At 43.2% G+C, this 22849-nt stretch overlaps 1 protein-coding gene across 2 annotated transcripts in view; it reads right to left on the bottom strand.

Moving 5' to 3' along the window:
* Positions 1–22849, bottom strand: part of SND1 (staphylococcal nuclease and tudor domain containing 1) — a 420353-nt gene that overhangs the window by 155054 nt on the left and 242450 nt on the right. For both annotated transcript variants that reach the window (XM_032642818.1, XM_032642817.1), the window contains one exon: positions 14130–14202. In XM_032642818.1, coding sequence (XP_032498709.1) covers positions 14130–14202 — 73 coding nt within the window. The remainder of the gene's footprint in view (positions 1–14129; positions 14203–22849) is intronic.

Below are 22849 nucleotides of genomic sequence, written 5' to 3' on the forward strand. Positions count from 1 at the left end.
CTACTAAGTACATATGCCTATTGACATTTCTTTTCTACCTTGAAATAAAATCATTCTGTGATCCGGATTAATGTGAATAAAATAATACCCAATTCCCAATCAAATGAAAATTCTGTACAGGCTCAGAGATTATTCTTTTATCAAATGACTTTCAGTTTCCCAAATTTAACCAGCTGAAATTATGCTGTGAGAACTAATCAATTTAACCTTTAGAAATGCAGTTACAGCCTCTGAGCGGGAAACATCTGCATTTTATCACCAACAGGAAATACAATGCCCTTCGTTTATTCTCTAAGACAAGAAAAAAAAAGTCTACTTATAAGTTTAGTACAGAAAGTGCAGATGGTGGTATATCTGTGTCTCAGATAAAGAGAGCAGATGTAAATCTGTATCTACTTACGATGAGGGTATCAACTCTTACCAGTCTGCTCTCTTCCTTTCTTCAATCCTCTTTCTTTAGCGTGGATGACCAAGGCAGGCCAAGCCACATCCCTCCTCAGGTCTGCCATTCCACTCAACTGTCTCAAAGTTATGGCTCATGATTTGTGGTGTTCACAAATAAACTCCACCTTCTTCCCATCCACTATTTCATCCCAAACTGTCCCTAGTCCCATTTCTACAGACTCTAGCTCTCCAACAGATTACTATTACAATTCTTGGTTAAACTGATATTCAGCGTTTCTAAAATCATGACTTTTTAAATTACAGCCCTCCCTGGAGCGCTCCCATCTGCCTATTGACCTCTGCATAAATGGTAACCCGTGGGGCCTGCTACACAGCAGATGCCCTGGGCCGACCCTGGAAATTCCCTTCACATCCTTTCCTAGGTTGTATTTCCTGAATCCATGCCTTCTTCCATAAAAACCTTCCTCCTTACAACCTTTTCCTTAAAAAAACAAAAAAAACCAAAAAAACCCACTATTTTTTCATGGAGAAAATGTCTTATCTTGGATCAGTTAAGTAAATATAGGAATTGCTTTTGTAGATTTTATTCGGGCGAAAGACTATCCTATTCATGAGAACATTGAATCAACACATAAATTCTTTTCATTATCTACGAGCATAGCAATACACTATATTTCTGATACCACTGGCTGCTTAGTTATATGAAGAAAACATTTTACTATGAAACTTAATTATAACTGCTCAAGAATATGGACATAAGAGACAGTGGTCTAAAATTACCAATTTATAACAAAAAAAAAGTTTGAAAGGGAGCTTAAACGCACTGGAAGGCATACCTTCCAATTATTTTCAGGTTAATTATTTCTCAAAAAACATGTAATTTATCCGAATTGTAGAAAAACCAATTTATATCACAGACAATTACATTGATAAGAAAATAGTTAAAGACAGCATTCCTATTTTAAATTGGTAAAGATAAACACAATCAATGGGGATGTGAAAAAAGGCCATTTAAATTTTTAACAAGTCTGCTGTTACTTTTCTAAGAAAAAAGGACAATAAATTATTATAGGAATACCACAATAAACATCTCGTACGTTACCAGAAAAAGGACGTGAGAATGGTCTAAAAACATAGCTTATACCTGTATGTGACAGTGAGAATAGGGAACAAAGCACTCAACCAGCATCTGTTAACTCTGGATTATCAATTACAAGGCTATGATTAAAAAGTAACATACAGGTTTGGGGCGTCCCTGGTGGCGCAGTGGTTGAGAGTCCGCCTGCCGATGCAGGGGACACGGGTTCGTGCCCCGGTCCGGGAAGATCCCACATGCCACGGAGTGGCTGGGCCCATGAGCCATGGCCGCTAAGCCTGCGCGTCCGGAGCCTGTGCTCCGCAATGGGAGAGGCCACAGTGTTGAGAGGCCCGCGTACCGCAAAAAAAAAAAAAAAAAAAGTAACATACAGGTCTGAAGTACAATGCAAGAGGTGAGGATTTATTACAGAACCACAAAATGGCTTGAAAGATATAATTAAAATAATACGTGCAGAGTAAAGAATTTAAACGATGGTCTAACAAAGCACAAGTTTTCATTTCATGGGCAAATCAAGAACTCAGAGGCAAGGAAATTGATGCCATGCTAAACTCTGCCCCAACTGAGACAAGAACACACAACTTCAGAAAAGGATGGAGGAGGAAAAAAACAAAAAACCAAGCAATCTATGACATGAAATAAAAAATGAAAATAAATGTTAAATAAAGGTTACGTGATTAAAATAATTTCAACATCCCCTAAAAGTACTGTGAACATTCAGCTTTGCTTGAAGACATACCAATTTAGGTCCAATAAATTAAGTAAAAAGCATTTTGAAGGAGTTAATATTTACATTTTTAAAGTGCTAACGAAAATAATTATAAAATTTGCAAGGTTAAGTTCAACTTTTTGAAACAGAGAAAAAGGATATCCAGTATGGTAGAAATTATTAATTAAGACAAAAGGTGGTCAGTGTTTAAGAATAACAAATGCATAAAACTAAAATCTAATCATTTTACTCAATAAAGATTTATAGGTAAATAATGATCATGCTAAAACATGTCATGCTATCCTTTGGTCTAAGTTTCTACTTTATGAAATTGTTCTAAGAAAATAACTACAGACTATGATTTAGCTAAGGAACCAATGTTTGTGTGTGTGTGTGTGTGTGTGTGTGTGAGAGAGAGAGAGAGAGAGAGAGAGAGAGAGAGAGAGAGAAAGGAAAAAATGTTCCAAATAAACTATCCAACAATACATAAGACACAATACTAGGTAGACATTAAAAGTGTAAAAGAGGAATATTCATGTGGAAAAAGGAATTAAGCACCTATTATGTGTCACTGTTCTACACACTGACTGTACCGTTAAGAATAAAAGAAAGTCTCTGTTCTGAAAAAACCTTTCATCACTTAAAAAAGAGAGGGGGGAGGAGAGAAAATGAAAAAAGAAAACAACCCCACATTTTGGTGAACAGATGTATTCTTATTGAAAAATTTCTGGTAGTACTGGTAGAGATGATTTTCTTCCTTTGGCTTATTGATATTCAGTGCATTTAAAAACAAAAATTTTGACAGAAAACTTGTGCTAAGAACTGTGTACGTTTTTGTTTTTATTTAATTTATTTATTTGGTTGTGCCGGGCCTTAGCTGTGGCAGGTGGGCTCCTTAGTTGCGGCATGCATGTGGGATCTAGTTCCCTGACCAGGGACTGAACCTGGATCCCCTGCATTGGGAGCGCAGTCTTATCCACTGCGCCACCAGGGAAGTCCCCAAGTTTTTGTTTTTAAAAGAAGAAAATACATTAATATTCAGGGCTTATTCAGTTTTGCCCAGATAAACTTGCAAATTATTCAGGTCAGATAACTCTCTCCAGTTTATTTTTTTTTTTTGAGCCAAGAGTCAACATTCTCTTGAGTGAATTAGTTCTTCAAATTGTTCCACATATTTTGAGACAAATAAATATTATGGACACTGTAATGAAGTCTGGACACTGATTTGGAAAACATCCCGACCTAAAATTGCATGTGAAACGTGCTCCGTGATTCCTTCAAAAACATCATCTAAAGCACAGAGCTTTATGGCACTGAAGACAGCAAACTAAGTAGCTCTTTTCCTAAGGAATAAAAGTTTAACTTAGATAATTATGGTTCAGAGCCAAAAAGGAGTGTCGACATTAGGTAGAAATACAAACAAAAATCACACATTATTAGCATGATGCAAGAATAAGAAAAATGTGTTCCTAGTAAAGCCAGCAGCACGATGTAAAGAGTGCCATGGTTGGGCTCAGAAACAGATTTAATAAAAAGTACCCAGAATTCCACACATACATGAAAAATGTGCAATGATAGGCTAAGCAGTAAAGAAACTACCCTTAAAGAAAAATAACTTTAAAGTTGTTAGAATTGTCGTCTTTTGGCATATATTTGGGAATTCTAATTCTTCCTAAGGAAAACTACAGATTTAACCCTGCCTCCAACCAGTGACTTTACAACTTTGATATGATGTATTTGCATATGGATATTGTACTGAGGTTCTAAATGTGAGATTCTAAGGATCTAGCCTATCAATTGAACAAGACCTCCAACTAACTCCTCCTTTAGGCCTCATTTTAAAATCACTTAAAAGATGGTCTCTGAGCACATGGGAGAAGGGGTAGGCTGTGAAGATACACTCTCACAGGTCTCTATACTTCTATCATAGCTGTAATTAGAGACCGAATTGTGTATGACCTAGAAGGACTACACCTGTACAGTTTAATGTTCTGTCCTCAACGCCTAGCACTGTGCCTGGAATATAATAAGCTTTTGATAAATACTAATTGTTTGATCATTCATTCATGACTCAACATGACAAATGCATCTAAAACACAAGCCAGATAGCATATGTTAAATGTCAAGGAGAGATAATGGGGCAGTAAAAGAACTCAGGAGAGAAGGAGTATGGTTCGGGACTTGGATAAAAAGTTTGCAATACAAATACTACTGATGAGGATGATGGGTCACTTTAGAGGACTTTCTGTAGGCTAGGCAGGACGCTCAGCCATTTAATAACCACCACCACCACCATATGAACCATGTCAACTGTTCTAAATACTTCGGATGTATTAACTCATTCAAGTACACCACAACCTAATGAGGTAATAAGGGCCATTATTACCTTCATGTTACAGATGAGAAAACCATGGCACAGAGATGTTAAATAACCTCAAGGTGACAAATTAATAAGCAATCGAGCCAGGACTTGAACTTGGCTGATCTGATACTGGGGCTCATGCTACTAATCACGTACTCCGTACTGCTGCCATATGCTAGAAAACAGGCATCCTTCCTGTTGTATCCTTCTACTAGTCTACCCACTTCTAGTTACTAACCAGCACAGTTAACGGTACATCTAAGATCTAGGGTCACATTCGTTCAAACACAATTTCATACTGTTTAGGTCATCTCCTGGCAGATCAAATCTAAATCAGGCTCTGTGAAGAGATACAAAAAAGATCCCATTTTCTCAGGAGTTTATCAACTATTCAGGAAAACCACTGCACATATGTCAACTGAGACGGGTTACCAATCAATATATCAACAAGTACAAAATCATGGTAATAAGTGATTGTGTAAATGCTGAAGTAAAGCATGATGAGAAGGCAGTGAGGATCAAAAGGGAAAATTGCCAGGAAGAAGAGAAAGGGCCTGAAGAAGGAGGAGGGCATGGTCAGGAGCGCTGAGACAGCTACTCAGAAACAGCACATCCATAAGGGAGTTGGAGTCAGTGGACTGAGAACTGGAAACAGTGGACTAGACTGAATATGAAAATATTCTCTATGGTGGGTGAAGTAGCCAGGCGTGTTGCAATAATGTCCTACAAGAGAACACAGGTCTTCCTCCAAATTCAAACCTTCCCGAATCTAATCTTGTCTTACGAATTCTATCATTTCTTCCCGAGAACACCCTTTCATGAGGAACTGAGGCACAAAATTACTAGGTAATTCCAAAGCCACCCTGAGGTCTGATTTGAGAATATTTATCTGGACGTCAACACTGCAAGTAGCGTACAAAATTCTGTACAACATATTCCTTAGGGAATATGTTGGAAGCATGCTAAATAATGCCTTAAAACTTGAGTAAGCAGAATGTCTGTGTTAGTAAAATGACTTACTTTGAGATGTTTACATAAGCAATAGCCACAGGACAAAATGAGTTCAATCTAGGGCTAAGCAGTGTTATGATGGTGAAGTGGAGAGTGAAGCCGTGGCTGGGCAGAAATATTTCAAGTTTCATCACATCAGTCGGCAGTCACAGGACAGATCAGACAACCTGATCACACACCTGAACCTGGGAATCGGGAATGTTATCAACTGCCTCCAAAATACCTGAAGCATTCATTTAGCCAAGTCTGCAATGGGCTCATTCACAGCCAATTTGGACCCATGAAATAGACTCATAGAACACTCCCCACATGCACCCAGAGAACAGAAAAGAGAACTGAAGAGCATGAACCAGCGAGAGCAGAATCTGTGCTAGAGGCAACTCTCTCTGGAAAGAGATGACATTTTTTTCTTTGGAAAAAATGCTACTGGACTCCCTCAATTTCTTTTCTCCCTTCTTTGAACAAAGAAAGAAAGACACAAAAATTATAGCTCAGGACACTTAAATAAAAGCTAGGACCCTGTTTCTCAGAGCTCATTTGTAGGCGTCCCCCTGTATGAAGTCAGTTAAACAAGGAATCAGAAGGGAACTAGACAAATTTGTGGCAGAAAACTTCCTGAAAACAGAATTCACGGCAGTGACACACCAAGTCTACAGATTATTTTGGAAATAAGATGTTTTACTGAAAGAAGTAACAAATTTTAAGAAATGCTGTCTCTAATAGTGCTCTAACCTCTGGACAAGTCACCTGATCAAACATTTCTTCAGAGGTGCTGAAATTCAGAGCTGGAACACACCTACCAAACGTCAAGACATAGGGCCCTGTGCTCAATGTCCAATCCCTCTACCTCAACCTATTATGGCGCCTGAATTTTCCAACACAAAAGCTTGTCGGACTGTGACCACCTAGAGGAGTGGGATAGGGAGGGTGGGAGGGAGGCTCAAGAGGGAGGGGATATATGTATACATATAGCTGATTAACTTTGTTATACAGCAGAAACTAACAAAATATTGTAAAGCAATTATACTCCAATAAAGCTGTTAAAAAAAAAAGCTTGTTGGTGAAAAAACGGCAGACCCAGTAAGGTACAGGATGGAATTGGGCATTCTGCAGATGAAAGAGACGTATTCACTTTAGAACTGTATTTTTTAAAAGAACTTCTACAACCAAATGACTCTTCATACTTTCAGGTACAAAGGAGGCAATAAAAACAATGTTATAAGTAGTTTTGTATTTCTCTCGTTTTTGCAATTTCTTCCCCTATCCGCTTAAAGGATAATTTTCAAACAGGTAAAATCATGACTTCTATACAAATATAAAATAAAGATGTGTCAAAAATTTTATTTTAACTCACTAATTCATGAGGGAACCAGAAAGATATTACAAGTGATTCGAAGCAGAGCCTGGAGGATGGATATATATACAGGCAGCTAGAAATGCTGAAGTCAGTTTGCTAAAGACGCAAAACTGTACAGCAAAACTATAGAGTGAAAATGTAAAGTTTGAAAATATTTCTTTTACAGAGCAGAAATTAATTGTATCTGTCTATACAGGGCCACATTTGTACAAACAGGAATCATTTGCATCTTTATTAGGTCTTCACAAGTTAAATTCCCTCTCCACAGGGGTGCAAAACATGCCAGTTAAAACGTAAAATAGATAGCTAGTGGGAAGCGGCCGCATAGCACAGGGAGATCAGCTCAGTGCTTTGTGACCGCCTAGAGGAGTGGGATAGGGAAGGTGGGAGGGAGGGAGACGCAAGAGGGAAGAGATATGGGAACATATGTATATGTATAACTACTGATTCACTTTGTTATAAAGCAGAAACTAACACACCATTGTAAAGTAATTATACTCCAATAAAGATGTAAAAAAAAAAAAAAAAGCAAAGGGGCTACAGAATCAGATAACCCCAAAGGGTTTACTAGGCAGCACCCAGCGTTCCATTGAAAGGATACCCAATAATCATCTTGCCAGTTTCAAAGTCCACTAATAATTTCTCCTGATGTCCCAAACTAAATAAAAGAGGTGAGAGATTATGTCCTAGATTTCACATCCTACGGTGCAAAAAAAAAATCCACAACAGAAGAACTCAGTTGAAAACTGGATTAAATTTGTAAAAGGAGGTGCTTAAACACAACCACTAACTGTGGTAGAGGCTGAAATACAATCTTTTTAAAATTCCAGCATTTCTATGCAATTTCATTCAGAAACATGTTCAGACTAAGAAAGATAGACTTCTCTCTTATTCCCATGGAAAGCATAAATGCTTTCGGATTTCTTTAGAAGGAGAGAGGGATACCCCTGCAGTTCTGGGGAGTGTGAATAGGAGAGCTTTACAAAACAAGAACTGGCCACACAGGACTCCTAGGGCTCAAAGTACTATGGACAAAAGGCCATAAAGCGACGCACTCAGCCATTAGGGAGGGCGACCAGCTGAAGCAAACTCCCCCCAAATCAAGGTTTCCTTAACAAACTCCAACTCTTGCAGAGGGAGAGGGGAAAAGGGAGCTGTGGGGAGGGATGGGAGGACAGGAGAGGAGAGGGGGAGGGGATGGAGAAAGGAAAGAGCCTTAGCAGCATGGGAGAGAGACTCCCAGGGTAGCTGCCACTCTGCCCTCGCAGCTGCCTTCGCCACAGGGCTACCGTGCACGTTTCTGTGCTGTGAGAGTCCTGGTCACCGAGCTGCACATTGCAGTCCGACTGGAGTGGCTGGAGTTCAAGAACCTTTGGGTGTGGGGAGAAGAACAAAGAGAGCAGCAGCTTCCCCTAAACTGGCAAAAACTAGAGTTGCCAAATGCAGGAGAGATGCAAGAAAGCACCTGAGAGCCCAGCACTAGCACTGAGCCTGGCTTCCCTGTGAGCAGACATCAACCTTATGGAGCACATAAGGCTTCCAGCAGCAAGGTCAGCAGCTGGTGCGCTGGCTCTTGCAGGACAAGGTTCTTCTGGGATTTCCCCAGGGGAGCAAATGTAGTGTGAAGGGAGCTCTAGTGCTAAGCAACCAAACTCCCAGGCAGAACCCCAGGCCTTGACCTTGTGTAGTCAGCACAAAAGGGACATTAGAGGGTTAGGAGGTCACTCAGAGGCTAAGGGAGAGTAAAAGAGGGAAGAGCTATTAAAACAAACAGGAAGGGAGCGTCGGTACCATCAAATCACCGGTGATTAGAAGCTGAGAGGAACCTTAGGGTCACGTAAGCAGGAGGCATTCTAAACAAGAAGGCCAGAAGACACACAAGGGAACTGCAGTTTAACAGAGGCTAAGTTATAAAGCCCCTGGGTGACTGTACTGCTTTATCCCTTCCTCAGACTTACTGGACAGACCACTTTTTATATCTCTTCAGCCGAACATATTTTAAAACTCTTACATTGAGGCCCAACTCCATTGGGAGCTAAGAAAAGATAACTTCTATAATGGCCCCCAAGACTCATGGAAAGGGCTGGCTCCAACACCCCGAGGAAAAGAGGACACTGCTATTCAAGTTCAAAAAGATACTGAAAAACCAGAACCTGAAGGAAGAGGTCAGGAGGACATGCTTAAAATCCTGCTTATTTATTTTAAAGGAACACTTCCATCCTTTATATTTGCATGTGAGACTCTGACTGGGCAACTCTGCAGGTCTGCATGATTTAATGGAGAAAGCAGGGACCTGAAAATCTGACTCCCCCTAATTCCCACCCCCAGAGCTAGTCTTTGGACCATTCTAGGCCACGCTTAAGCACATTCGTATTAGTAATAGTATGTATCTCCAACAAAAACCACTGATGGATAGAGGAGGTTACCAAGCAGTCAGTATGGAACGTGAGCAAAGAAGACGATCTTCAAGGGAGCCCAACCAGAAGGCAAGAAAGGAGAGAAGAGCAGAATAAACAGCAGCACAATCCGCTTCCAAGTCATCAGGATTCCGCATCATGGAAAGGCAGAAGATGTTCAGGAGATGGACAGCCCCATCCTGGTAATCGGACCCGTTCTGGGGCTGTTAGAAATGTGGCTGGAGTGGACAGGATGCCGGGCTAGGCTCTAGCCTCTCATGGTGTCGTCAACACACGTCATAACCCCACACGCACCTGAGAGGAAAGAACACATGACAGGAAATAGAGGAAGTCAAATAGACACTATGACTCACCAAGCACCAGCGGAGGGAGGCAGAGGAAGAAATCGGTGCAACGCGGCTACAACCTGAGGAGTGGGAGCCACATTTTACTGCCTGTTTTACACGTTATATCTGCAGGAGACTGTATTTATTACAGAGGAGGCTACGGCAAAAACAATAATAAACCGAAGATAAGCAACGGCCTTATATTCCACTGACGCGCATTCCGACTTTTTGTATGCTGGCGAGGGAGGGAGTGGAGAAAGGAACAGGGAAAAACAAAACCCACTAATAATGAAAACATGGTTGTACGAAGGGAAGCAGTCACCACAGAACCACCCTCCAAATGGAATCAGATCTAGTACCAAGTTGATCAAATTCTTAGCGGTTTCACATTCACAGGAACATCCCGGCCTGAAGGGTAACCGGACAGGGGTAAAAAGGACAGCAATGACAGGTGCTTGTAATAGGCTATTTCCTTCACCTTCAAAAGTCAGAAATAAAGGAAACCAGTAACTGCTTCAGGACCCAAATTACCAGATTTTTTTTTTCTTTAGTGGATACCCTGAAAAACAGGAGCAGAGATGCAGAAGAGCCAAGTTTATCCAAGCCCCAGTCAAAAGGTAGGTTCATCCAGTTGGCATTACACACAGACACCATGAAGCTTACAGAAAACACAACACTCAGCTGACGTTAATGTCAAAAATCATCTATATTAACAAAATCAAAACACAACACAACCTGAACATTGGGGAGCCATCGTAACATTTTTGAAAAGTCAAAAAACTGTAATGCGTTCTTGATATGGGAAGGGATGCAAGAGGCTCAACTGGGGGCAGGAGAACACAAAGTTAGAAAGCATGTTTAGTAGCCAACGCCTGAGCGGTCCAGTCCTGGGAAAAGCTGATGAATGCACATGAAAAGGCCTGCTTGTTTCAGCACCACATGAGGAGGCCCGCATCTCACCTGCCGAAGCAGAGTCAGTCTACACCTGGGTTACTTAACTTCCCACAGTAGGGAGTCAGCCAAGCAGGGCTTGCACTTGCTAACTCGCTACAGGAGGCATTTTCATGCACTCTGACCCTTACCTGCTGAAATCATTTTTACAAAATACAACAGAAGGGATGGGAACAAGGGATAGAAACCTACTCTAAGAGTGGGAGGCCATTAAGACTAGAACAAATGTATGGGTTATTTGTCTCACAATCATGATATAACCTCTTCCACAGAGCATATTTCTTGAGTGTTCAGAGAACAAAACGTGCAGAGCATATGTGTCTTCTCCTCCTGCAAGGATGTGTCCTCGGTTGGGGTGAGAGGTCATGCACAAATATCAGTTCACAGTCAATTATGGTGGCAGCATATTGCATCAGTGTCCGCTCAACAAAAACTGCCATTTACCACGACCTGCAACTAACAGAGGGACCAATGGTGGGAGGGAGGGACACAAGGATTAAAAAAAAAATGAGAAACTTTAATGAAACCACTATATATGCTTGTATTACATGGCCTTTATTCCAATGTTTGTTTCTTCAACCAGATGTAAACTATTGGCCCATCTGACCCCACATACCTGTCCCTCAGTAAGATAACCAGAATGCTTCAGGAAGCTGAAGACCCATACATCTCACTTAAATGGCACAAGGGCACCCAAAACACACATATACTGAACACGACATTGTGACGGAAAGAAAGGAAGGTTAGAAGGGGGAGACAAAACTCGTCTATTATACAGGGCACCAAAAAACCCTGCAATCTAAGCTGAATAATGTGTTATGAAGGTGGACAAGGTCACTCTGACATCTGTTAAATGGAATAGCTTTTTCACTTCCACTCTCCCACGTGATCTAGCTTTCCTCTTTTATTTATATGGTAAGTGGGAGCTGCATTTATCTATCTATCTATCTATTTATTTATTTGCGGTACGCGGGCCTCTCACTGTTGTGGCCTCTCCCGTTGCGGAGCACAGGCTCCGGACGTGCAGGCTCAGCGGCCATGGCTCACGGGCCCAGCCGCTCCGCGGCATGTGGGATCCTCCCAGACCGGGGCACAAACCCGTGTCCCCTGCATCGGCAGGCGGACTCTCAACCACTGCGCCACCAGGGAAGCCCGCTGCATTTATTTTTTTTTTTTTTTTTTTTTTTTTTTTTTTTTATGCGTTACGCGGGCCTCTCACTGTTGTGGCCTCTCCCGTTGCGGAGGACAGGCTCCGGACGCGCAGGCTCAGCGGCCATGGCTCACGGGCCCAGCCGCTCCGCGGCATGTGGGATCCTCCCAGACCGGGGCACGAACCCGTGTCCCCTGCATCGGCAGGCGGACTCTCAACCACTGCGCCACCAGGGAAGCCCCCGCTGCATTTATTTTTGAATAATGTAAGAGCAAACCAATTCGCCAATATCTAGGCAGAAAAGAGGATAAAGGTATGTATGAAACCGAACTACAGTTCAGTGGGGGATTATGAAGACAGGTTTCCTAAGATTCATTGCTACCAAAAACAAACAGGCAAACATAAAGAAAATGCATCAAGGTAGAAGGCAGCATGCGATCCAAAGATAGCGCTCAAGATCATTAGGACACTACGCTGGGGGTACCAAGAGGACAGCCCCAAAGCAACTGTAACTCTACCTCAAAAACCTGCTGAGGGCCTCACCTCGATGCCAATAGGAAATCTAAGCAAGAATAGGAACTCCACAGGCCAAAACACAGCACCATCCCCAAGGCTGAATTCAGCTTCTAGATGGCCCTGGAGTATGGGCCAGACATGAGCTTTTGGGTGGGCATATCTGCCATTAGTGCAGGAGTCACCACTATGTTTTCCAAAATAGGTATTTTACAGCACTGTCCCCCTGCAGTTGAATAACCAAAAAAATTACCCTTTGACTTCACCAAGAGAATGATATTAAAGGAAATATTGTTGAGAATGCCACAGCAGATACATATAGAAGTTAATATACACACGAACAATAACACAGCACGCTAAACCACAGGGAAAACTGGTCTGATACCAGCTTGCTGGGAAAGTCACCTGTGAACCATGAGCCTCAGGAGATACAACACAGTCACCTGTGGCTCAAAGGCCATTAGTAACAGGTTTTCTGGGCTTCTCTGGACTTGAGCTACGAGGAACGCACAGTGATGTACCTTGCTCGTTAAACAGTGGCACGACGTCTTGATGGAAGTCTAATTAATTAATTGCCACACTGTGCAATCTGTAGTCTGCAGTGACTGCTACAGAGAGGGAAAAGCTCAACAGAATCCCAGTGATTAAAGCCAACAGGGGACGACCACACCCAGGCAAAGGAGAGCTGCCGAGACAGGCTAGAAGCCACCACAAGGAACCACAGGCAAAGCCTGAGCCAGGCTTGGGAACACAACATAAGATACACTGGAATTCATCACTGCTGTGGGCCTGGCTGAGCTTCTGTTTACGGTAGTATTTTCTTCTTGTGCCCAAGGCAAGCTTCCCAAGTGTCCACGCTAAGACTGACTACCCTTCCTCTGTCATGTCCCTTGGGCTGTGTGCTCCTCCCTACACATGACCTGGAGCCCCTCCTTACCCATTAGTGACTATGGGAGTTGAACTGGATGGTGTGTGTCCCAGGAACAGAGGGTGAAACTGACAGCCAGAAGGCCTTCCCCCGGCCACCTGATCAAAATCAACCCCTGAACCCTCACTACTGCCTTGATCTGTTCCATTCCTCAGAGCAGTCGCTGCTGCCTGGCATTGCTATTGTCTCCCTTTCCCACTTGCATGTAGGGACATTATCAGTTCTGTTCATTGTTACATTTTCTGCCTAGAGCAGTTCCAGGCACAGTAGGCACTTGCTGAGTAAGTGAATAAACCCCCTCAACTAACAAAGGAGTCTAATTCAGCCAATGAAAGTTCCTAAATATGCAAGGGTAGCATCCTGATCATGAAATAGTCGTTTGGACACAGCTTTTAGGGAGCTCAAAAGTATCTGCATCATCTCTTCTCCTATATCATCTAGTATACCTGTTAGCTCAAAGGATGCTCACATACTTCTCCCTAGTTGATTAGGATTAATTAGGATTAATTCCTAAACCTGTCCTAGAACCTGTATTTGACCTTTCTCCACTAAGACTTTCCAGTCACAGAACTAAACAGGGATTTTTTTTTTAAAGGTAATTTTATTTTAATACAACTCAAAAGAAATATCTCCTAACTCATGATAATAAGAAAAGGGAAAAGCAACTCAGTAAACATTCAGGTGAAGAGATAGGCGGTTTTATGCCCTTGTTTAAATTCTGTTTTCCTGGAGTATAAAACAGGATCTCTGTAGGTGCATTAGGAGAAGCCATGGAAAAATTCACATTCAGTGCCTGAAAACGAATGAGCTACAGAAAACACATCAACTGAGGTCCTTCGGTGAATAAGCAGCCAAGCTCCTGGCGCCTCGGAGCCACACAGCTCCATTCACGGACACAACTCACCCCAGATATGTCTGCGACACGGTGGATAGGCACTTCCTTCTTGCTATGCAATCCTTTACCATTCTTAATAGCCCTGTAAAGAAAGAAGAAAAAAGAAAAGAAGCCCGATGACAATACAAATCACACTGGGAAGGGGTAAGGAGGGTGGGAAAAGGTGGCAGGAAGAGATGTTGGTCCGATGGTCACATGTCACTACACAGGGCACGCTGCTGAGCAGCCAGTCTCGGCCAGAGCATTGGGAGGTGGGGAGGGTACACTCCTGCTCTTCCCCTATAAGCCCAGTTACCACAAGCTGGCTGCTAGTTACTGCTAACAGTGTGCCTGGTTATCAAAGAGAGCTCCAGAACTTGTTTCCAAAGGAAAGGCATCGTTCTAGGCACAAGAGAAGAATCAGTTGGAAGAGCACATTCCTAAAAAACAGAAGTAATAACGTTTCTTTCTGTGTTTAATCACATGAAACATTTTAAATGCAAAAATATGTAGCTAGTGTTCCAATTCTAATGGAAATAAGTTCCTCCCAAGTAAAAAGATAAGTTGCCCTGGATGAAGCAATACTGTACTGAAAAGTCTTTTTAATAATGGGGAAGAAGGGAATTCCCTGGCAGTCCAGTGCTTAGAGCTTGGCACTTTCACCACCGGCCCGGGTTCGATCCCCAGGCAGGGAACTAAGATATGGCAAGCTGCACCGCACGGCTGAAGAAAAAAAAAAAGGATGGGGGGAGAAATTAGCAAAGGTACACAACTGACATTAAGCCTCATTTTCAATCAGTCTCAGGCTGTAATAACACTTGGTTTAGCAGGGGACCCTGGGACACACATCTGACCACTGGCTGGTTTGCTCCGATCTCCCACCTTTTGCCTCCTAATCCCTTGAGTGGTAGCTTCAGGGACATGATGATCACTCATGTAACAATGAAGGACCGCAGAATCAAAGGTGACGAGTACATCACTTAGCGATGACACCATTAGTCAAGACCTTTGCGCACACTGCCAGCCTGCAGACCCACACAGGGAACACTGCTGTGTTTACAGACTGAGGAAGAGGTTCAGGAGTGTGACTGCTCCATGAACTAGACTTTCTAGGGTTTCCATATTCCAGAGAAAGTGTTAAAGTAAACTGCCCAGGCCAGGGTCAACAGGTCGGACGCTCACACTAGGAACCACACTGCAACTTTCTTCCCACTCGGGCTCCACTAATGAGCAGGAGTAGAGGCATTACTCTCAGGTCCTAACTTTCTAAAACCAATTCACAAATCAAACTGGGTGGGTGTTGCTGAGTGCAAAGTGGAACAGTCATTTCTCACATACTTGGACCCTTATCACTCCCCACTTGCCCCTTTTTCCAACCCAGGGGACTTGTCTCTCACTCAACTGATTTGAAACACCTTCTGTTCAGATACGACAAACAAAACACTTCCCTTACCACCCAGTTTCCACTCCATGATGAGGGGAAGAAGTCAAAGTACAGAATTAAGAAAAAAATCATACACTCATTCTAATCTGAACTGTTGGCTGAAAGAAAACATTTCCAAGTTCCTTGACTCCCATGATTCCTCCTGAATCTGAATCAAGGGTTTCAGCTTTAGAAATTGCAAATGGGTCACAACTGCTCCATTTAATTTCAGTCCAGTGATTTACTGTTCAGGGTGTCTGATAATGACCACGGACCAGGTTTAGCCCCTGGTCCCTTGGGATCTGCACACTAATGGTAGCTCTAACTCTTCCATCTCCCAAAGCCCTGTGTACATCCTGCTTGTGTCCTGCTTCTACAGCCTCCTCTGCCATCAGCAGGCTTTCCCCATTTTGCTACCATAAACTCCAAGGAGGGGGCTTGGGAACAAACCCGCAGCGAGGCAAGGCAAGAGCTCACTGCCACCCTGAGGTAAGTCGCCTTTCTTCTAGGCGAGGCCTGCTCAGCTTTCTGCAGGTCTCACGTGGGCACAGGTTGCCCACAGCCGCCTCCTCTTCTAACAACCAAAATACATGGACCTGCCCAATAAACAGATGGTTCACGGAGAACACTGCTGAACTCCTGGCCTTTCCTGGGGGTTGGAGAGCACCTCATATACTACGAGGAAAAAAGAACAGGGCCTGGGCAGTAAGTCAGAATACAGGTTCTCAAGGCAAAAATGGTGAGCTGGTAACCTACAATTCTGCCTTCTCTCTGTGACCCCAAAGTAGCTTTGTGCCATAAGCAGAAATTCAGCACTTAACCAAGATTAAACATACCACCCCAAGGGGAAAAACATAATACCCCAAAGCAGAAAATACGGATAATAGTGTACATATGACATCTGAAACAATCCAGAACTCTTTAAAATTAAGTCTTTTCTGTTTCATTGTTTTTTTGTTTTTTTTTGAGGTACACGGGCCTCTCACTGTTGTGGCCTCTCCTGTTGCGGAGCATAGGCTCTGGACGCGCAGGCTCAGTGGCCATGGCTCACGGGCCCAGCCACTCCACGGCATGTGGGATCTTCCCGGACCGGGGCACGAACCCGTGTTTCCTGCAACGGCAGGCGGACTCTCAACCACTGCGCCACCAGGGAAGCCCTGTTTCATTGTTTTATTTATTTTTTAACATCTTTATTGGAGTATAATTGCTTTACAATGGTGTGTTAGTTTCTGCTTTATAACAAAGTGAATCAGCTATACATATACATATATCCCCATATCTCCTCCCTCTTGCATCTCCCTCCCACCCTCCCTATCCCACCCGCTAGGTGGTCACCAAGCTGATCTCCCTGTGCTATGCGGCCATTCTCTAAGTCTGTGTCTTTATTCCTGTCCTGCCCCTAGGTTCTTCAGAATCAGTTTTTTTTTTAGATTCCATATATATGTGTTAGCATATGGTATTTATTTTTCTCTTTCTCACTTAATTTTACTGTCATACAGTGAAGTAAGTCTTAATATTAAAAGAAGAAATTCTCTTACCTTGTTCCTAAAAAAAAATTAGATACTTGTTTACATTCAGGCATTAATTTTGGAAAAACCTTCAAAGACTTCATCTTTTCACACTTTAGATACAATTGCTAAATTAGATAAATTTCAGGCAACATGATATTTAAACTGAGAAATAGTTCTTAGCAAAACAGAGACAAGGGCTTCCCTGGTGGCGCAGTGGTTGAGAGTCCGCCTGCCGATGCAGGGGACACGGGTTCGTGCTGTGTTCTGGGAAGATCCCACATGCCGCGGAGCGGCTGGGCCCATGAGCCATGGCCGCTGAGCCTGCGCGTCCGGAGCCTGTGCTCCGCAACGGAAGAGGCCACAGCAGGGAGAGGCCCACGTACCAAAAAAAAAAAAACAAAGACAAAATTGAAAGTTAATAATTTGTAGACACTAAGCACAAATGCTGCCCGCCCAGGAAGCCCTCTAAAGTATAAGTGGTATGCTGAACCCAGACGGCAAAGTGTGAGGGATCACTGAGTAGCTAAACGGTCTCAAGTGCCAGCTTGAGTCTCCCTCCCTGTGCTGAGGTTGCTTTGGTTCTTGTTTGCCAGCTGCTGCAGAAACGACACCAGGTGAGCCATCCCCAGAAAACCTCCCTCAGCCTGACACAAGGCTGATGCCACGGGAGGGGGAGGGGAGGGGGAAGGGAGGGGATCTGGGGGAACCGCCCAGTGCAGGAGGCTGGGAGGGAGGTGATATGGGGATATATGCATACATTTAGCTGATTCACTTTGTTGTACAGCAGAAACTAACAACACTGTAAAGCAATTATACTCCAATAAAGATATAGAAAAAAAAAGAAAGAGATTCATGCTTTTATCTCAAAGAGGTAAGGAGCAAACACCAAGAGTGGTAGGCTTACCACAGTGCGGTTAATGAAAGGAATATAATATATACCTTTGTTCCGGGATGCAAGCATCCATATATGACATGCCTGCCTACTAACAGTTGTATATAAGGAAAATAAAAACAGGAAGATCCTGGTTCTGCTGCCTTATCATTATTTCCTGGTGCGGCTACCCCTGTATCTTACATAACCCACCTTCTCTGGGATAGGTTTGGGGCCCTCTGTCTTTGAGACCTGGGAGGGTATAAAGGTAGCAGGTTTGCTTCCACTGATACCTGCTCCACAGAGCAAACACCAACTCCCCTCTCCATGCTGCCTGCAGGCTGCAACCACGGCTCAACATCCCTTTTCATTAGGCAAGGAATGAAACTCCAGACTTCTAAGCTTCACCTGCTGTGTCTGCTTAATAGCTGCTTTCTCACAAAGGCAGGCTGGAGCTCAGGCCAGCCAGGAGAAAGGAAGCAGGGGGGCAGAACACAGGCTGCTCCTCTCAGAGGCTTTCTTCTCCAAGCAGCCGCAGGACAAAGATGGCAACAACCAGCAGTGTCAATAATGGACAGAAATCGTCACCAGCCAGGAAAAGTGAGTAACGTCCACATACCTACAAAGAGGTAACAGTAAAGGACAGGGATGAAAACTCAGCTTTCTAGGTTGCTTCTAGAAGCTTCTAGAAGCTATAGCGTGGAAGAGGAACCCCATTCAGATCACTGGAAAACTATTCCCTTTAACCAACGAAGTCTGAAATTCTTCTGTATGAGATACTTCTGCCTTCCCACTAGAAGATAAAAACCATCAACTCTGCAAAGGCAGGCAGGGAGGTTGTTAAAGGGAGATTAGCCCGGCTAGCTTAGCGCAACAGAATTAGAACCTAGCACGCTTTATATGAAGAAACAGTTTGCTCTTCGGTTTTGGGGCCCCTTGCACAGGCAGAAAACCTCCTTCTCCAAGGCACAAGCCTTAGCACCACTGACATCTTGTGTCATTAGTTCATCTTGTGCCAACAAAGAGGCCATGACCTTAATTTCAATGTATAGATTATTATTCTGAATATTTTTGTGAGTTTACAAAAAAAGTTCAAAGACTTTGGTTAGATTCAACCTTATCAACCTAGATTCAACCTTATCCCAATCATAAAATAGTTGCCACACGAGGAATTCTTAACCTGGCGACATAAGTGGGCTTTACGTAGGATGCTGGGAATACCTATTAGCTAACCTGAAGTGGTAGTAGAATTATATATATGAATTTTTCTGGGGCATGGGAACTCCAACAGTTTCCCAGTTCAAAAAGAACCACTTTCATACATAAAGGCATTCAAAGAAAATAAAGTGACAGAAAGCATACCACAGAGAGGTAGCAGGGAAATGCCGAGGAAGATCAGGAGGCCCTGAATTCATCATTCCCCTTTAACAACACTGTCTTGGTAACCAGGAACCACAATGTCCCTTAACTGTGCTTCTGCTTCCTTGCCTGCATCCAAAACTTCCTTCCTACTGTGCTCACTTGGCTTTTTTGTAACCCCCCTGGGCCAGGCCCACAGCAATTTATTCCAAGATAACATCAGGAATATTTTAAATCCACTCAGGTCCCTTTGAGGGTGCACACCACTGCTGCATGACTTCTCCACAGAATTGATTTTTTCATTTTGCTCCCCTACTTATACCCATAACAAAGACCACCAGCCTGTGACATCCATCGAGTGGAAAGTATAATGCTTGGCTTTCACGGGCCCCAGAGTTTATGTCTTCCCACCATTTCCACATTACTCCTTCTAATTCAATTAGGTCCATCTGCCCCAGGCCCCCTACGTCCAAGTTATTCATTACACTGTCTTTATAGATCCACACTAGAGAAAGAAAAGAATTCAGCTTATCAGTAGCCACCACCTCACCACAATCATAAAACAATTGTCACGTAGGAATTGTTAACCTGGGGTCCTAGGTGGGGGGCTGTTTGAACACTGGAAGTATCTATGAACTACTCTGAAATGGCAGAATTATACATGTGAATGGGTACATGCACGTGTATCACTCAGTTCATCATGCAGTTTAAACTGCAATGCAGTATTTTCAAATTGTATCATGTGTTCACTTTATTTCTACAGCTAGACTACAGGCCCTTTGAGGGTTAGAATTCTATCCTTAATACTCGTTACGGTACTTAACACAGATCTATGTCACATAGTTTTAAACTCAGGGTCGCCTAGTTCAATGACCGTTGTGTCTAGTAAAGCTGAACAAACGCCCCGCTGACTAATGCAGAGTGGAAGATATTTCAGATTGGAGACATGGATAATGCCAACTGAGTGCAGGGCGCAGAAGAGTGAGGCTTGCTGGCTCTCCTGGAGGTGCAGGTTCACGATATATGCTCCAGGTCGCAGACATCTTGGTTTTGCTACTTGGAGTGGGGCAAGGCAGAAGAGCTGAAAGCCTGGCCTCTAAGCAGAAGCAAAAGTGCATCAAGAACAAAAGCCTCTCACTCCCTTCTTCAAGAGTCCTACAGCTAGAGGAGATGGTCAATAGTCTGAAAGGCAGTGACGGGAGCAAAGCTCCAGCCACCATAAACAGTGAAATGGAACCAAGTGGCAGGATTGTCAGAAACACCTACTAGATAATACAGGGTAAATGACTGAGGAGAAAGGAAAATAATTCCAACGGAAAAGGATAAAAAGCAGAACAAAGAATGAGCAACTTGCTAAAGTTCTAAAGAAGCTTTCATTGTGTATCAGATCATACTGATGAATACAGCAGTGAAGCACAGCAAAAAGGAACACCTCCTTTGGTCTTTCTACTGGTTCCTTGGCAGCGGGAAGAAGCAACCAGGTCCTGACACTCGGAAAATGAGACGCAGAGCAGGCACAGGTGCACAATGGTGGGTGGGCCTTATGCAGCTGTATTTTCAACAAAACCAGAATTACTGATAAGACAGAAAAGATGGAGAGTACAGAGACTGGAAAGGAGGAAATTGAGTGCTGTGGTCAACGGGAGGTCAGTGAACTAACGAGTCAGGAGGTATTATGAGGCAGCGGAGCAAATAACAAGGAACTCTGGGCCACCTCATCGAAAACTAATATAAGAAGAAACGAAGACGCATTGCTGTTCCACCAGGTGTGACATCTGACCTGCTGTGCTCAGGTTAAGAGAGGGGGAAAAACTGAGCTCTGGCAGAGAATCACCAGAGAAGACGTAGCCCAATATTAGATTCATGGGAAACACAAGCAGACCACGCTGTCCCAGATTAGGACCAAAGGACTACTAGAGCAGGTAGAAATGGTCAGTGTCAGTCTAAAGTCTTCTTGAGGGGCTTCCCTGGTGGTGCAGTGGTTAAGAATCCGCCTGCCAATGCAGGAGACACGGGTTCAAGCCCTGGTCTGGGAAGATCCCACATGCCGCGGAGCAACTAAGCCCATGTGCCACAACTACTGAGCCTGCGCTCTAGAGCCCGCGAGCCACAACTGCTGAGCCCATGTGCCACCACTACTGAAGCCCGTGCGCCTAGAACCCATGCTCCCAAGAAGAGAAGCCACTGCAATGAGAAGCCCGTGCACCTCAACGAAGAGTAGCCCCCGCTCGCTGCAACCAGAGAAAAGCCCGCGTGCAGCAACGAAGACCCAACGCAGCCATAAATAAAATAAATAAATTTATAAAAAATAAATAAAGTCTTCTTGAGAGGACAAGACTGCAGAAAGGTGAGATGAGATGAGAGGCAATGACAACTCAAAATTGCCTCAATGACACTGGTTTTATAATTTTTTCATATCTTTTTATTTATTTTTATTTTTTGGCCGTGCCATGTGGAATTCAGGAACTTAGCTCCCCGACCAGGATCAAACCCACAACCCCTGCAGTGGAAGCGCAGAGTCTTAACCACTGGACCGTCAGGGAAGTCCCAAATGTTTTCATGTCTTGATCACAGAGACAATACAGAAATACAGGGCCAGAGAAAAAGCAGGAGAAAGAACGATGCGTAATTCAATTCCAAGATAAAAGCATCATTAACAAAATTTCTAAGTGTTTATATACACATACCCACCCACTTAAATTGTGGGAAAAGTCTGGCGATTGTTTTTTCCCCCAGAAACAATAACTAAATGAACACTTCCTTGTAGTATTAGTTTTATTACATCATTTTGAATAACTTCACGTAAGTCCATAACATGATACACATTCCATAATTTACTCAATTGCCTACTGCTAGATATTTATGTGAATGTTAATAGTCCAGTATAATACTTCCGGTACTATAAATAATGCCAAAGGAATAACTCTTAAACTGTCAGGCACCTCCCTAATTATTCCTTAGAATAAATTCACGGAAGTGGAATGGCTGTGTCACAGGTCAGCAAAGCACTATTCCTGTCTTCCATCTCCCTTTCCCAAGGCAACCCAGACAGAACACGCCTTGCCTTGTGGACTCTATTTGTGGATAAACCCGTTGATTTAGGTGCTCCGTCCCAGGTACCCACTGGTATCTCCATGCTTATAATTATATTTGCAATTATTTACTTGCTCATCCAAAACCCCACTAGACCACACATTTTATTTTCTCCCCCAATGCACCTGATGTTTGTTACTGTAAAATGAATAAATTAGAGAACATTTTAATGCTTTTTCCTCAGTCAAAAGACGCAACAGGCTTACTGCTGGGAAAAATGGTTTTTTCCGATGTGAGTACACTTACAGGGACCTGCTGGAAAAGATTCACTGCCATCCACTTGAGATCTGGCTCTCTGAACTTGATGCAGAAGCAAGAGGCATGGGAAGTAAGCCTTCTCAACTTCCAGGCCCAGAGCTGGAGGAGGGGAGTCAGGGGCAGCTGAGGAGATAACATATGCATGAGGGAGTTTACAAGAAATTTAGATGCAAAGAGTCTTACAAACGAAAGGAAGCTATGAAGGAGACTTCCCCTTCACAAGTAGCTATAAAAT

The sequence above is a fragment of the Phocoena sinus genome, chromosome 9 (assembly GCF_008692025.1).
Source record: "Phocoena sinus isolate mPhoSin1 chromosome 9, mPhoSin1.pri, whole genome shotgun sequence".
Classification (NCBI taxonomy): domain Eukaryota; kingdom Metazoa; phylum Chordata; class Mammalia; order Artiodactyla; family Phocoenidae; genus Phocoena; species Phocoena sinus.